The sequence below is a fragment of the Panthera leo genome, chromosome D2 (genome assembly GCF_018350215.1).
Source record: "Panthera leo isolate Ple1 chromosome D2, P.leo_Ple1_pat1.1, whole genome shotgun sequence".
Classification (NCBI taxonomy): domain Eukaryota; kingdom Metazoa; phylum Chordata; class Mammalia; order Carnivora; family Felidae; genus Panthera; species Panthera leo.
In genome coordinates, this window is record NC_056689.1 from 19,114,685 (window position 1) to 19,128,705 (window position 14,021).

At 49.9% G+C, this 14,021-nt stretch overlaps 1 protein-coding gene across 1 annotated transcript; it reads right to left on the bottom strand.

Moving 5' to 3' along the window:
• Positions 1-1,548: 1,548 nt before the first annotated feature.
• RHOU (ras homolog family member U) lies at positions 1,549-11,265 on the bottom strand. Its single transcript, XM_042908680.1, has 3 exons — positions 10,731-11,265; positions 8,709-8,767; positions 1,549-2,975 (listed from the first exon to the last, which is right to left on the bottom strand). The coding sequence occupies exons 1-3, from the start codon at positions 10,990-10,992 to the stop codon at positions 2,520-2,522; spliced, it is 777 nt and encodes a 258-aa protein (XP_042764614.1). The 5' UTR covers positions 10,993-11,265; the 3' UTR covers positions 1,549-2,519.
• Between the last annotated feature and the right edge of the window lie 2,756 nt (positions 11,266-14,021).

Sequence of the window (14,021 nt, forward strand, 5' to 3'; positions counted from 1 at the left end):
TTATAGCATTTTCAAGGACAGCGTTCTGCTCAACATCATTTACGCTTGAAAAAGAGAGAAGCACAACTTGGTAAGGCACCAGGTTACGACAGTCGGGGAGAAGACTCTGCCTTCATTTTGGCTTGGGTGATAGCTGCGTGGTTTCTCTGAAGTCTGCCAAACACAGAGAACGACATTACAAAAGGTTCGCTTCCACATACGTGGTAAAAAAGAGAACACACTTGGGAAGTATATTGTATTTTTAAATCATAACTGGCCTACACCGTGGGAGTTAAGCGAAGGTGGCATCTTCTTAAAGCACGACTCATAAAATCTCCTCTGCGATACCAAGCTGCAAGTTTAACGATGGGTAAGCTTCGAAGTGGATCAACTTTACGTTTACCTCAAGCCGTACTTTTAAAAACGTTTCTGCCCAAGTCACACAAAGAAACAAGAATGGAGGAAAGCATTAAGTACAATCAATCGTACCTTTACTATTCTATAAAACGCAGCAACATATGAAAAATGGTGGTGTTTAAAGGTCAACCCTCGAGATTTTTTAGCGCTAACGGTACAGGTTGTATCAAGTTGGGTTAGAAATAAAGCGCTGGCGTAAAGCTTTCAGAACCGGGCCACACAGGCGCGTTTCACCAACAGCTTTCAACCAGTGGCCCTCCAAGGCAGAGGGTGCCAGTGGCCTCTCCAGGGGGGCCAAGAGCTGCCCCATATGCTATCACATGCATAAAATTTCTTCCAAGTTTTGTGTTCCGACTTAAAAATTAATTTGCATTGCACTCCATGACATTTGTTTAAATACAAAAACCCCGTTTAGAATGACTCCCCAAATAATTCTACCACCTCTCCCACCTGGTCTGCACAGCAGGGCGGGTGGAGCCCAGCCCGGAAAGCTATTCTCACAGATAGGTGGACCAGGCAGGCAAGACTGCTTTTCGGGAAGTCTGTCTGGAGCATTTTCACAACGAAGTAACGTTATTCCCTCAGGTTAGAACTAAATGCTTCAGGAAACAGCGGATTATCAATTTCCAACGGATGCAAAAATAAATAGCAAACAACCCATGTGTTTTCATTTTCAAACAAGGAAACCCGTTAATTTGATTTGCCAACAGAGGTGAAAGAAACCCCGTCCCAACCTTTGATTTCTTCCATAGAAAAACACAAATTAGTTTTTTTGAATATAAAAAAGACAACGCAAGACCCACGGAAAGAGGAGACGCTTCTCTCCGCTGGCTCTGCAGAGCTTATCCCTAGTTTTTGAGCCGACCTTGGTGAGTCTGTGTCACCCACGGCAGCCGGACGTGATAATTCAACGCGTCAGGCTACCTTTTTTGGCACTTCGGAAGCACTGCCATCACAAAGGAAAACTATTCTTCTGATACGGCACTTGTTTTCTCCAGAGGACTAAGCTCTAAAAATTCTGCCACCTTGAAGAACACAAACGTTTCACAAGCATATGGTTTTCTGGCTGTCCCACAGGAAGGATGCAGCTTCGTGAGGGGGCTGTGGTCCACCCCCCCACCCCCCACCCCACCGCCCCCCCCCCCCCCCGGCCAGCCGCAGCAGACCAGCCCCACGAGCCCGGTGACACACAGCGCCGGGCCCTGCTGCCAGGTCCCTGAAAGGCATGTGTGGACTTCACTGGTTGTCGTAACGGGTTTCAAGAGACACCCATTTTAAAACAGGTTTCAAGAGATGTTCACGTTTGGTTTTCAGGTGGCCTCAAAGACGTGTCGAGACGTAGTTAAAATCCCATCTCTGAGTAGGGTATCATCAAAAAGAGAGCTGTTCAAAAAAGTAACAAAAGCAGGAACCTGAGCTTCCCTCATATCTGTTTTTTCGTGGCCGTGCTTTTCCCCATTAACCGTTTAAAAGTCTGAATCAGCAGCAAATATAGCCGTACGTACGTGCGCATGTGCGTGTGCGTGTGTGTGTGTGTGTGTGTGTGCGCATTTTGGCTGACTTAAGGGAAATAAAGGTCATTTTGTCTCCTACAAACATTTGCTGCAGGCCCTTCAAGAATGTTCACTTCCCTGCAGGCGGGACGATTTAAGTGTGGACGTTTAAACGCAATTCTGACGGGTGCTCCCTGGCCGGCCCGCGTACGGAACGTCCTTGCATCGAGTAGCCCTTCATCAAGGGAGGGTTGACCACACCATTTGGCCGTTGGTCCTTCTGCGCATCATAACGCGGCCAAGTTGCATCCTTGACACCCACATCCGAGCGGGTCTCTTTCATATCAGATATAAATTAATCCCGAGGTCTCGGAGCTCTCCTTTTCCAGAGTTGGGAACATTGCTCAACTCCCTTCAGAAATATCTTGCATAATTGGCTGGTCCCTAAGCTGAAACAAACAAAAACGTCGAAGGCAAGAAAGAATACATAAACTGAGAGCTCCACCTGTTATACGCATACACACGCGTTTCCTATCCAGGTTCTACACAATAAAAGGAGTCACGTCAGCTAATATAGCTTCTAATATCGGCTTCATCTAAAAACTGCCTTTTCCGGGTTTCTTGCCAACATCATACGACACAGCAGTACTTTTTCCACCAGGACTTGGAGAGGTTTTTCATTTTGTCAGGAGTCCTGCTTTTGCGCTTCTTTGGCTGTTGCTGAGTGTCTGAGTACTGGATGCCGGCGACAATGGCCGCGTCAAAGACCTCTTTGAGGTTTTTCTGAGTCAAGGCCGAACACTCGATGTAGGAGGCGGCTTTGATCTCCTCGGCGCACAGCTTAGCTGCCTCTTCAGGCACCGGCTTCTCTTTGCATTTGTCCAGCTCAATGAGGACTTTGACGTCTTCTCTGAGATCCGACTGAGTTCCAACGAGGACGATGGGGGCTTTGGGACAGTGGCATCGGATCTCGGGCACCCACTTCTCACTGACGTTCTGGAAGGATGAGGGGCTCACCACACTGAAGCACAGAAGAAAGATGTCCGTGTTGGTGTAGCAGAGGGGCCTGAGTTTGTCAAACTCATCCTGCAACCAATCAAGGCACCCGAAAGTTATTTTTTAAATCCATTCTCATTAGCAAAAAGACCCCCTTACCAATTTTTTCCTCGGAAAGGGTTATAGCAAGCCCACTGCCAGGGCCTCGGAAAGCAATCCTGCTGCTTCCCTAAGTGGGGCCCACACGCCCAGCCCCATGCAATCTGCCCAAAGTGTTCGGTGTTTTCATCAACACTCATGACCCACTTGCAACTCACCACAGAAAAAGTACTTACATCGGGTGAATTTTAGAAATAAAATTGACTTCATCTAGCCTTCAGCCCAGAGTAACCCAGACTTACTCTCTCAACTGTGGTACTTAGCCACTCTTCCAAAACTTAGACAGCATCCACACTGATCCCCAGGTCTCCAAGCTGACCCCAGTGAGCCCTGGTCTAACACAGCTCCTGTCTTCAAGAATCCAGCCCTGCCCTTAGGGTGCCTGGATGGCTCAGTCGGTTACCCGTCCCACTCGGTTTCGGCTCAGGTCATGATCTCACGGTTTTGGGGATTCAAGCCCCTTGTCGGGCTCTGTGCTTACACAGTGGAGCCTGCTTGGGATTCTCTCTCTCTCCCTCTCTCTCTGTCCCTCCCCCAGCCGCTGCCTCTGTCTCTCTCAAAATAAATAAAGTTAAAAAAAAAAAAAAAAGAATCCAGGCTTGCCTGTCCCCATGACAGCTGTGAGCGACGCCCGCCTCACCTATCTGTACCTGTACACACTCAGGGCACACACAGTGCAGGGAAGAATTTTAATCAGACACAAGGACAGACCCAGAATTGGAGCTGAGACCTCTCATAGGCCACTCTCACTGGCAAATCACTTACAACACTGGTTAACACATTCTCGTTCTTGCTTGATGTACCTCCTTCTTGCTTTATCTCTTTTTCTCCCTCCTTTCTTCCTTTTCTTACTTCCTTTAGCCTTTTTTTTTTCCCCCTGCAAATACCAGGGGCCTCCTCGCACGGTGCTTTGGGAAGATAAATGACCAGAGAAAGGGTATACCCACCCTACTCTTAAAATATAGAGAATTGGATGGAATAATTCTAATTCATTATAGAAACCAAGCATCATGCTGAATATCTGCAATAGTCACCCACTTCACAGAGATGCATGCTGGACACCGGGCCCCGGGCAGGGCCAGGGGATTCACTGGGAACAGACAGACCTGGCCTCAGCCCTTGCAGAGATGTCTGCCTCCAATCAGCATTTCTTTATAGTCTCCTGGAGTCCCATATTCAGCTAACTGAAAGCTTTCACTCACCTCTCTCATAGGAAAATATTTACATCATCTGATTCCTATTTAGAATTTCTGGGGCGCCTGAGTGGCTCAGTCAGTTAAGCGTCTGACTTCGGCTCAGGTCATGATCTCACGGTTTGTGGGTTCAAGCCCGGCGTCGGGCTCTGTGCTGACAGTTCAGAGACTGGAGCCTGCCTCGGATTCGTGTCTCCCTCTCTCTCTGACCCTCCCCTGCTCGCACTCTGTCTCTCTCTCTCTCTCTCTCAGAAATAAACATTAAATTTTTTTTTTTTTTTTAATTTCTATCAGTGGGGGCCCCTGGCTGCCTCAGGTCGGAAGACATATAGGACTCTCGATCTCAAGGTCGTGAGTTCAAGTCCCCCACTGGGTGTAGCGATCATGAAAAAAAATAAATAAATAAACGTTAAAAACAGTAAAAAATAGATAAAATAAAATTTCTGTCGGTGGGCGCCAGCCATCTGCGAGTGGACTATAACAGACCACTTCCCAGTGGCAAGAAAAAGTGAAATGTCATCCAGGTTTTCATTACTGACATGCACATTATTCCGTATCTGCAGCCTTTCTGCAGATGTAAAGAAAACCTAGATCTGTTTTTTTTTTTCCTTCATTTGAAGCTCCATATTTCAGTTGTAGGGCAACAACCAACAATATCGAAGCCAGCCGGCTACAATGCTCAGGAATAAATCTGGCATTTCGGAACGTCACTGCCACGTGTCTTCTACAAACGATGGTATAAAAAGAACAACTTAGCTTCCTTAGTGCCAACTTTGTGTGCAGGAATAAACGCAGAAACCCGACCAGGTAGACTACGGCCTCGCTCTGAAGACCTCGTAATAAAACATTCCTTCTGTTCTCGGAGGCCTCAAAGCAAAAGCACAAGACTGAGCCCCACGTAAAGGCAGCTCCCTCAGGCAGCTGCACCTCACTGTGAGAAGGCAGTCACCCTCGGCCGGGGCCTGGAATCTGGGCTTGCGTTTCCAATAAAAAGAAAGACAAGCACAGGGGCTGGGCCCTGGGACAGGCCTTTGGAAATCTGGCTCCCCAGACCTCCGGGGAGTCTGGCTAAGGGGCTCCGGGAGCCGAGCAGAAATGAAACCCTCCTCCTCACGGCCTGCCCAGAAACCTTAGATATTTGCTGAAATAAATGCAATGTGCACATGGGGGACGAGACCAGTGGAACGCACCCCCAAGGAAACGTGTGCTGAGGCCCAGTGACTGGCATGCACCTGCCGGGTCGGAAGACGTACAGAATTCCGTCAGGGGCGGGGCGGGCCGGACAGGCAGCTCAACAGTAACGTTGGTCAAGCTGCAACCTGATTTTTTTTTTTTTTTTTTGGTACCATAGAGATTTTTCTAAGTGCCTCACGGGTCAAAAGGCTGAAGAACTTTCAGCTTCTCCTGGTAATGCCACCGCGAACTACTCCTATTTCAGTGACAGTCCTTTCTCTTCTGCCAAAGGTATGTTTTGCAGAGCCCTCAGTCTCCGATCTATTCTCACTCAAGTAAGACTGTGAGTCCAGTGTTAAGAGCTCCTCGTAAGGCCTTATATGCTCACCTACCTCCCTGACAGGAAGACCCGAAGGCACAAAAAGCGATTTCTAGTTCCTCATGCAGCCAAGGAGAGCCACATTCTTGCTCCGAGCTTCCATATGAAACCAGGGTATTTGGGCCCCAGGTTAGGGCTATCTGTGCTCACGTTTCCCTGGGTTGGGACTCAGACGTGACACGAGTCATAAGGCTACTGTGAGGACTGCCTCAAGGGGTGGGGGCAGGGGGGGTTCCACTGGTTGAGTCAACATCAGGGAAATACAGCAGGTGTCAAATCGAGTCCCTTAAAAGGCAGTTTATCAGATCTGGATTAACTAAGGAAGTTGGAAAAGAACTACCACTTGGACCGGCTTTGCTGTGAGTCCAAATAAGTCCCAAATGACACCTGGGGTGTAGGGGAAAAAGGACTTTATCTTACCAACCGTGTAGGTTTCATAAATAGTTTTTGAAGTTAGTTTTCTACACGTCTTTAGATGGTCACCTCCTCCGTTACATAATAAGGTATGCGTTACTAACCAATACGTCATTTAAGAAATACAGTCCAGGGGCGCCTGGGTGGCTCAGTCGGTTGAGCAACCGACTTCGGATCAGGTCCTGATCTCACGGTTCGTGGGTTCGAGCCCTGCATCAGGCTCTGTGCTGACAGCCTGGAGCCTGCTTCAAATTCTGTGTCTCCCTCTCTCTGCTCCTCCCCTGCTCATGCTCTGTCTCTCTCTCTCTCTCTCTCTCTCTCTCTCTCTCTCTCTCCTTCAAAAATAAATTTTAAAAAAAAAAAGGAAATACAGTCCATCTCAACGAAAACATCACTGGGAGAGCAAGAAAAAAAAAAAAAAAACAATTTCCAAATAAACCAAAACGTACCAACTTGCACCAAAATCCTTCTATTTCCCTAGTTAAACAATTTCTTCATGAAAACGTCTCCAAAATTATCCTCGTGCTTCCCCCACTTTCAGACAGACCATACTACGACAAATCAAACCCCGCCTCAATAATTCAGGATCGTTTCCACAAAGCGGTCCCAATGAGACTCCTATGCCTCTTCCAAAACTGCTCAGAGGTTTTCTCCCCAGACCCACCTGTCTTGCACCCCGAGCCCACGTTGCCTACCGCCTTATGGAACTTCACTGGTTTCTTTCCACAAGTTCTCCTCACTGGTCTGTCTTCCCTACAGACTGTAAAGTCTTGTGAGGGGCAGGCCCAGGACTTCAGTTAGCACTTCCCCAAGACCTAGCTCTCCTTTGTCTGTCTCCATGCAAAACCGCGACTCAGCCCTATTATGTGGCAGGCACCATGCAGGCAGAACCCCAACTTAGGAAGCCGTGTCTGCGGCAAGAACCAACATGTAACAGGAGAGCCCCATCAGTGGGCAGGGATGTGCACTGAGCTCCTTGCTCCCAGGCCCCCCCACCAGGGGTCTCCAGTAACTGTGCCTTCTCGGGCCGTTAAGCTGCTCCTTCCTGCTTTAGCAGGGATGCCTATATTTATCGATGTGCTCCTCTGACCTCACCTGGAAGGTCAGAAAATCAGACACGGAGTAGGAAAAATATTCCCGTTTTATGCAAAGCCATACAGCGTTCGCTATAAATACGAGGAGGGCGTCCAGAAAGATGAAACATTGCAACGGCGGTGTTCTTTGCGCTCTCTTTTGCACAGACTACACACGGCGTTTGATTTTCCCTGCTGCAGCTGAAGGGGAAGGATGAGGAGAGAAAGAAGAGGCCAGGCTACCACTCCCGCCACTGTGGCCCCCGCCAAACCAGCGTTGAGCTGGAGACCAGAGCTGCTCAGGCCTGTATCACCTGGAGGTTTGAACTTGCTGTCCCCAGGCTAGGTAAGCAGTTTGGAAGTCCTGGCTGGGACGAGGCACTAGAGAATACTGGAAGGCCAACTTCTTAAACACGGAAGGTCACGTGACGATACCTCAGAAAGTGAAGTGGGCCCTTTTACGGGCCTACAAAGTGCCCCTCAGCATTTGCTCTAACAAAGTACAGGAAGGACTACATGTTTGTTAACTGTCACTTTGACCAACTCAAGAGACAGCACCCTGGGTTCTCACAGGGAACAAGGAGACCTCGGTGACGAGCGCCATGCCAAGGGAGGACGGGTGATGATGAGTCCCTGGAGCTCGTCGGGAAACACCTGAATCCCCATCGCTCCCTGGGTGTCCGATCCAAGTGCCTAACCTTCCCACGATTTGGAAAGACTAAGTCCAGGTTCATTCATGACTCTGGTGCAGGACAGCTTTGACCCCTGCATCTGCCTCAGGGAACAAAGGTGGCCCTAGCGAGTCAAACCACGGCTTAGGAAACTCCATCTTTTTCTTATTTATTTATTTATTTATTTATTTATTTATTTATTATTTTTGAGACAGAGAGAGACAGAGCATGAGCAGGGGAGGGTCAGAGAGAGAGGGAGACACAGAATCCAAAGCAAGCTCCAGGCTCTGAAGTGTCAGCACAGAGCCCGACGCAGGGCTCGAACTCACAGACCACGAGACTATGACCTGAGCCGAAGTCCGACGCTTAACGGACAGAGCCACCCCGGTGCCCCAAAACTCCATCTTTCTCTTGAGCAAATTTCTTTAATACGTGGCTGGTTGACTTCTAATGAAATGATTACATCGCCAACTAACTTTGAGAAATGATCACAGAGCATCAGTGATAATTTTTAATAAACACCAGAGAGTAAATAAGGTCAGAAACGCCTGTGAGAAGAGAACTGTTCTTCACCCTGTTGTCCCCGTCCTGCCCACTCGAAGCTGAGCCAAACCCGGTTTTTATCCCCCTCCCCGTCACCCTCTCAGGGGTGGGTCTACTTCGTGAGGCTTTAGAATGACCCCGTTTATGCAAGGAGGGTATTCTGAGGCTTTTCAAAGGCTGGTTCCCTTCCCACCACTGAGCAGCGATGATACACTAACCTGCCCGGCAGTGTCACAGAGCTGGAGTCTCACAGGCCGTCCGTCCACAGAAACCACCGCTTAAAAACAAGATGAAAACAATGATCAGGGGGGGATGTCCTTTAACCCCTTTCAGGAAAAACATCGTTTTAGCTGCAACTACCATTCTCCCTCCAAACCCTTCAGTTATTCTGGGTCCCCTAATGAATTAAAGACTGGTCTAAAACAAGGAGGCCCTTGGGTGGCTCAGTCAGTTAAGCGTCTGACTTCGGCTCAGGTCATGATCTCACAGTTCGTGAGTTCGAGCCCTGCGTCGGGCTCTGTGCTGATGGCTCTGTGCTGATGGCTGGGAGCCTGGAGCCTGTTTCAGATTCTGTGTCTCCCTTTCTCTCTGCCCCTCCCCTGCTCATGCTCTGTCTCTCTCTGTCTCAAAAATAAATAAACATTAAAAAAAAATTTTTTTTAAATAAAAAAAATAAAAATAAAACAAGGAGGCCCCCATGCAGGCACTTTTGTATACAACCCTCTTGGGCTGGCACCTCACTGCACTGCCCGGGATGAGGCCGCAAACCCCTGAGCCATCGGATGGCACCCCAGAAGGGCCTGCACTCTTCTCCCAGCCCCGGAAGATTTATTTGCCCGTCACACTAGTTTCAAAAAACCTAAAAGCAACACTAGGGGGTAAATGGGAACCAACCTTGCCGTTTTAACTCAGTGGGAAGCCTCACAAATAATTCTGTTTTCCCTTGGGATCTGTTCCAAGACTTCATGGTTTATCAGAAAATTGTAGCTTGTTTTGAGAACACGAGCAAACACAGGCTGCCTGCATTGTCCTGTTTATGGAAGCGGGCCCTACTCATCTCACCCTGTCGGCTCAAAGAGAGGATTAAAAAAGAGAAGAAAGCCTGTCCACCTTTCCACTGGCATGGGGACTGGGCAGGGGCCTGCCTCAGGGCACAGCTTGAGGTTTCTATTTGAATTAAGCACCCAAGTTTGTCTCAGTACAACTTTCCCAGTTCTTTTAATGTTTACACTGATCAGCTGGGAGGAGGAAAGGGGGGAAAAAAAACCCAAAACTGTTTAGGTGGGAAACCCATTAGGTGTGGCACACTTTCATCTAGGGTACCCAACCCCTTGCCATTGGGACTACGAGGTCAAGAAACATTTCTTTTTTTTTTTTTTTTTTTTTTTTCCTTGAAGAGCAAGAGGGAGTGTTTCACACTAGCCTCTGTGGATTTTCACGTTTTTGTGAATTTCAAAAAAAAAAAAAAATCCCCGAAAACCCCTTTATCTTTGTTTCCACCAAACTAAAACCCAGCATACCATACTTAAGAGCTGTAAATAGCTTAGAGATAACTGAAAAGATACTAAGACATCAGAAACACAGCCAATGAGGGAGATGGAAGTAGGGGCAGTGGGGCCAGGGGAGAGGGACTCCGAAGAAATTGGGTTTACTCTCCAGGTTTAATCCGGACCTAAGCCTTTACCAGTGCCGTTTTCACCAAAGCGAGTATTTTCTGGCTCTTTAAAGCGGAGACGCCCATTGTCACGGGAACCGCCAAAAGGAAAGGACCGACTCTCCGGGCCACAGGTAGGGCCACCTGCGCGTCACCTTCCCACTGAAACTCGGCAGCGGCGCCAGCAACGTCGACCTGACGCAACTTTCCTACGCAGCAAACTGACCAGGCAACCTGAACTCGACCTGACTGATACTCGCTCGTCTGCTACTAAATTGCCCGACCATTTCTTTTCGCGTAGGCTCTGTCCCCCGTACCCCGCCCCCTCCGCCAGGCTCCGGCTTTAGGGTTCCCCATTGCCTCTGGAGGCTCCGCGCTCGCCGGGTCCCCGAGGCTCGGGAAATGCCCTGCGCTCCGCGCCTGGTCGGCTTCCCAGCTGGAGCCCGCCCGGCCCCGCAGCCCCGTCGGTGCCCCCCCCCCCCGCCCCGCGACCCTCGCGCCGCCCTCCCCGCCCCCCCCCCACCCACCGCGGCACCGGGGCCATCGGCACCGCAGACCGCGGCCCCGCGCCCCCGTCCCCGCTCACCCGAGAAGTTGTCGAAGGCGGTGGGGATGTACTCGGTGGGGTAGCCGTTGGTGGTGTAGCTCACCACCAGGCTCGTCTTGCCCACGGCGCCGTCGCCGACGAGCACGCACTTGACGCCGCGCCCCTCGGCACCGCCCGCGCGCCCCCGGCCCCCCGGCGCCCCGGGCCCGCGCCCCCCGCGCGCCCCGCGCTCCCGGCGCGGCGGAACGGGCGGCGCCTCGCAACGGCCCGGGAATGCGGGGTCCCCCTGCTGCGGGGGCATCGGTGCGCGCGCTCGGGCGTGCAGGCGCGAGCGAGCAGGGCCCGGCCCGCCCGCCCCTCGGTCCCGGAGCCCTCCGAGAGGGACGAGCTGTCACCGACCGCGGTGGGCGCGTGCCCGGCCCCCGAGAGCGGCGGTTCCAGGCCACACGCTCCCAGACAAAGGCGGCCGGGGTGGGTCGCGGCTCTGGGCTCGGGCGGCGCCACCTGGCTCCGCTCCGCGCGGTCAGAGGACTGCGGGCCGGCCGAGCGCCGTGGAGCCCGAGCGCTCTGTCTCCTCCCGGCTTCCCGGCGACACGACGCGTGGGGGGCGGGAGGGGAGGGGAAAGAGGCGGGTCCGGCCCGGCCGCTCTGTCCCCGCGCCGAGGCCACAGCGCCCCCCGCCTGCGCGCCGGGCCCCTGCACCCGGGCCAGAGGCGGTGCTACGCCGGGCGGGTGAGGAGCGCGGTCGCCGGCTCCGGGCCGAACGGACCCTCGCTGCAGGGGGCGCGGCTGCCGCCCGCTCTGGGGGTGGACCCTGAACACCCACTCCGGGGCGCGTGGCCCGGAGGCGACGGGTAGCGGAAGGCAGCCTCCGCCCACCCCCGGCGGCCGAGACTGACACCACCGCCGGAGTGACCGAAGCGGTTCCGCCTTGTTGCGCCCACGCGGGCGGGGAAGCCTGAGCTTCCTCCGGTTCCCCTGGCTCCCCGCCTCCCCTTCCCGGCCGCAGCCTGTGCCGTGGGGGCCCCTTGCTGGCCACAGTGCTTCACCCAAGGGGGAAATGAAGTGTCTTGGGGACACGCCCGCAGGAGGCTGAATTAAAAGGCAACTTTTTAAAGTCTTCGCTACAGCCCATCGCGTGATTTTTCTTCTAAGATCATTTGTGCTCCAATCGTTTGGGAACAAAATGATGTCAGGTCCAGCGCTATTGCTCGTTGGGCATGCCATGAACCAGCAAAATAATTTGTAGATTCAATTTCTTCTTTTGCGTAAATGTTATTTGGAAACATTAATATAATGGGGGGCGGGGAGTCCCATTTGTCTCTGACTTCTTCCTCCTACGTTTAGTCAACAGTCCACGCAGAAAACAGGGAAGCCCAGTTCTAGTCTGGATGCAAAGGCTTCTCGGGGTTTACAGGTGGTTTAAAAAGCGTCACATACTATTCACATAAATACTGGCGCTACAACAGCGACAACAATAACAATAACAGCAGGAGCTAATAAATATTGAGCCTTTATGTGCCAGACACTGTTGGAAGCACTCTGCCTGAACTCATTTGTTTAATCTTCACGTGACTTATACCCATTCTACAGATGAGAAAATCTCAGGCTCAGAGATATTTTAGAAATGCCCAGGTTCCACAAGCTGTAAAGTGGCAGCGACAAGATCCAAACCCAAATAGTCTAGCTCCAGAGCCTAAGCTCTTGGTTTTTCCAAGTTCTTACTTACATCCCAGTTAGTTAACATCCGGTGTAATATTAGTTTCAGATGTACAATATAGTGATTCAATGATCCTATACATTTCAGTGCTGAGACTATGCAGCTATGGGGCCATGGGGAGATTCTATTCAAGGGACACAAAGCTTCAGTTACACAAGATAAGTAAGTTCTGGAGATCTAATGTGCAGCAATGGGACTATAGTTAACAACATTGTATCGTCCTACTTGAAATTTGCTAAGAGGGCAGATCTTAAATTTCTCACCACCCACACACAAAGGTAACTCTGTGAGGTGATGGGTAATGTTAATTGCCTTGACTGGGGTGAGTATTTCACTGCGTATATAGGTATTAAATTATCAAATTGTATACCTTAAATGTGCGCAATTTTTAATTGTCAACTATACTGGAGGAAAAGGATATGCTGGTAAAAGAAGGTTGAAAAATAGTATTATGGAGCGGTGTGTCAGGCAGCTTATTAAAATGTTTTCTTGCAGGTTTTTCTTGATGTTTATGGTATTTGTTGGCCTTTTAAGTTTTATAGCTTGTTGTGATGCATTTCTCATTTTAAATGAATATTTTTTTAATGTTTATTTATTTTTGAGGGGGAGAGAGAGACAGACCGTGAGTGGGGAGGGGGAGAGAGAGGGGGAGACAGAATCTGAAGCAGGTTCCAGGCTCTCCATGCTTTCAGCACAGAGCCTGATGCAGGGCTCGAACTCATGAACTGTGAGATCATGACCTGAGCCCAAGTCGGACGCTTAACCGACTGAGACACCCAGGTGCCCCTGAATATTTATTTTTGTACCTAATCGTCTAATTGATATTTTTCTCTTAAAGAAGGCCCCCAAATTTGATAAGCTTTTAGGCTGTACAAAATTTTGCTTTACCCCCTACATCTGGCCATATGTTAATTTTTGTATCCTATAGCCTTTGACTCCTGCTTTACTCCCTTTTTAAAAAGTTTTGTTCAAGAGACTGTAAAAAACTGAGAACAAACTGAGGGTTGATGGGGGGTGGGAGGGAGGGCAGGGTGGGTGATGGGTATTGAGGAGGGCACCTTTTGGGATGAGCACTGGGTGTTGTATGGAAACCAATTTGACAGTAAATTTCATATATTAAAAAATAAAAATAAAATAAAATAAATAAATAATTAAAAAAAAAGTTTTGTTCAATTTATTTAAACTGAAAAAAAAATTCACCCATTTCTCCCACCCCCACCACCTCCCACCTCTTGCAACCACCAATTTGCTCTCTGCATCTGTGAGCTTATTTGGTTTTTGTTTGGTTGATTTGGTTGGTTGGTTGGTTGGTTGGTTGGTTGGTTGGTTTCGATTTCACATATGAGATCATACAATATTTGTCTTACTCCATTTGACTTATTTCACTTATCAAAATGCTCTCAAAGCCCACCCATGTTTTCACAGATGGCAAGATTTCATTCTTTTTTTTTGTGGCTGAATAATATTCCATTGTGCGTGTATATATAATACATTTTCTTTATCCATTCATCCATTGAAGGACACCTAAGTTGTTTCCATGTCTCCATTAAAAATAATGTTGCAACAAACTGAGGGTTGATGGAGGGGGTGGGTGGGAGGGAGCGGAGGGT

Bases quoted from the DNA above. Each gene is read 5' to 3' on its own strand.
- RHOU (XM_042908680.1), bottom strand. From the start codon at position 10,992: ATGCCCCCGCAGCAGGGGGACCCCGCATTCCCGGGCCGTTGCGAGGCG. The intron at 8,768-10,730 runs GTGAGCGGGGAC...CTTGTTTTTAAG, and splicing joins CGCCTTCGACAACTTCTCGG to CGGTGGTTTCTGTGGACGGA. The intron at 2,976-8,708 runs GTTAGTGTATCA...GATTGGTTGCAG, and splicing joins TCTGTGACACTGCCGGGCAG to GATGAGTTTGACAAACTCAG.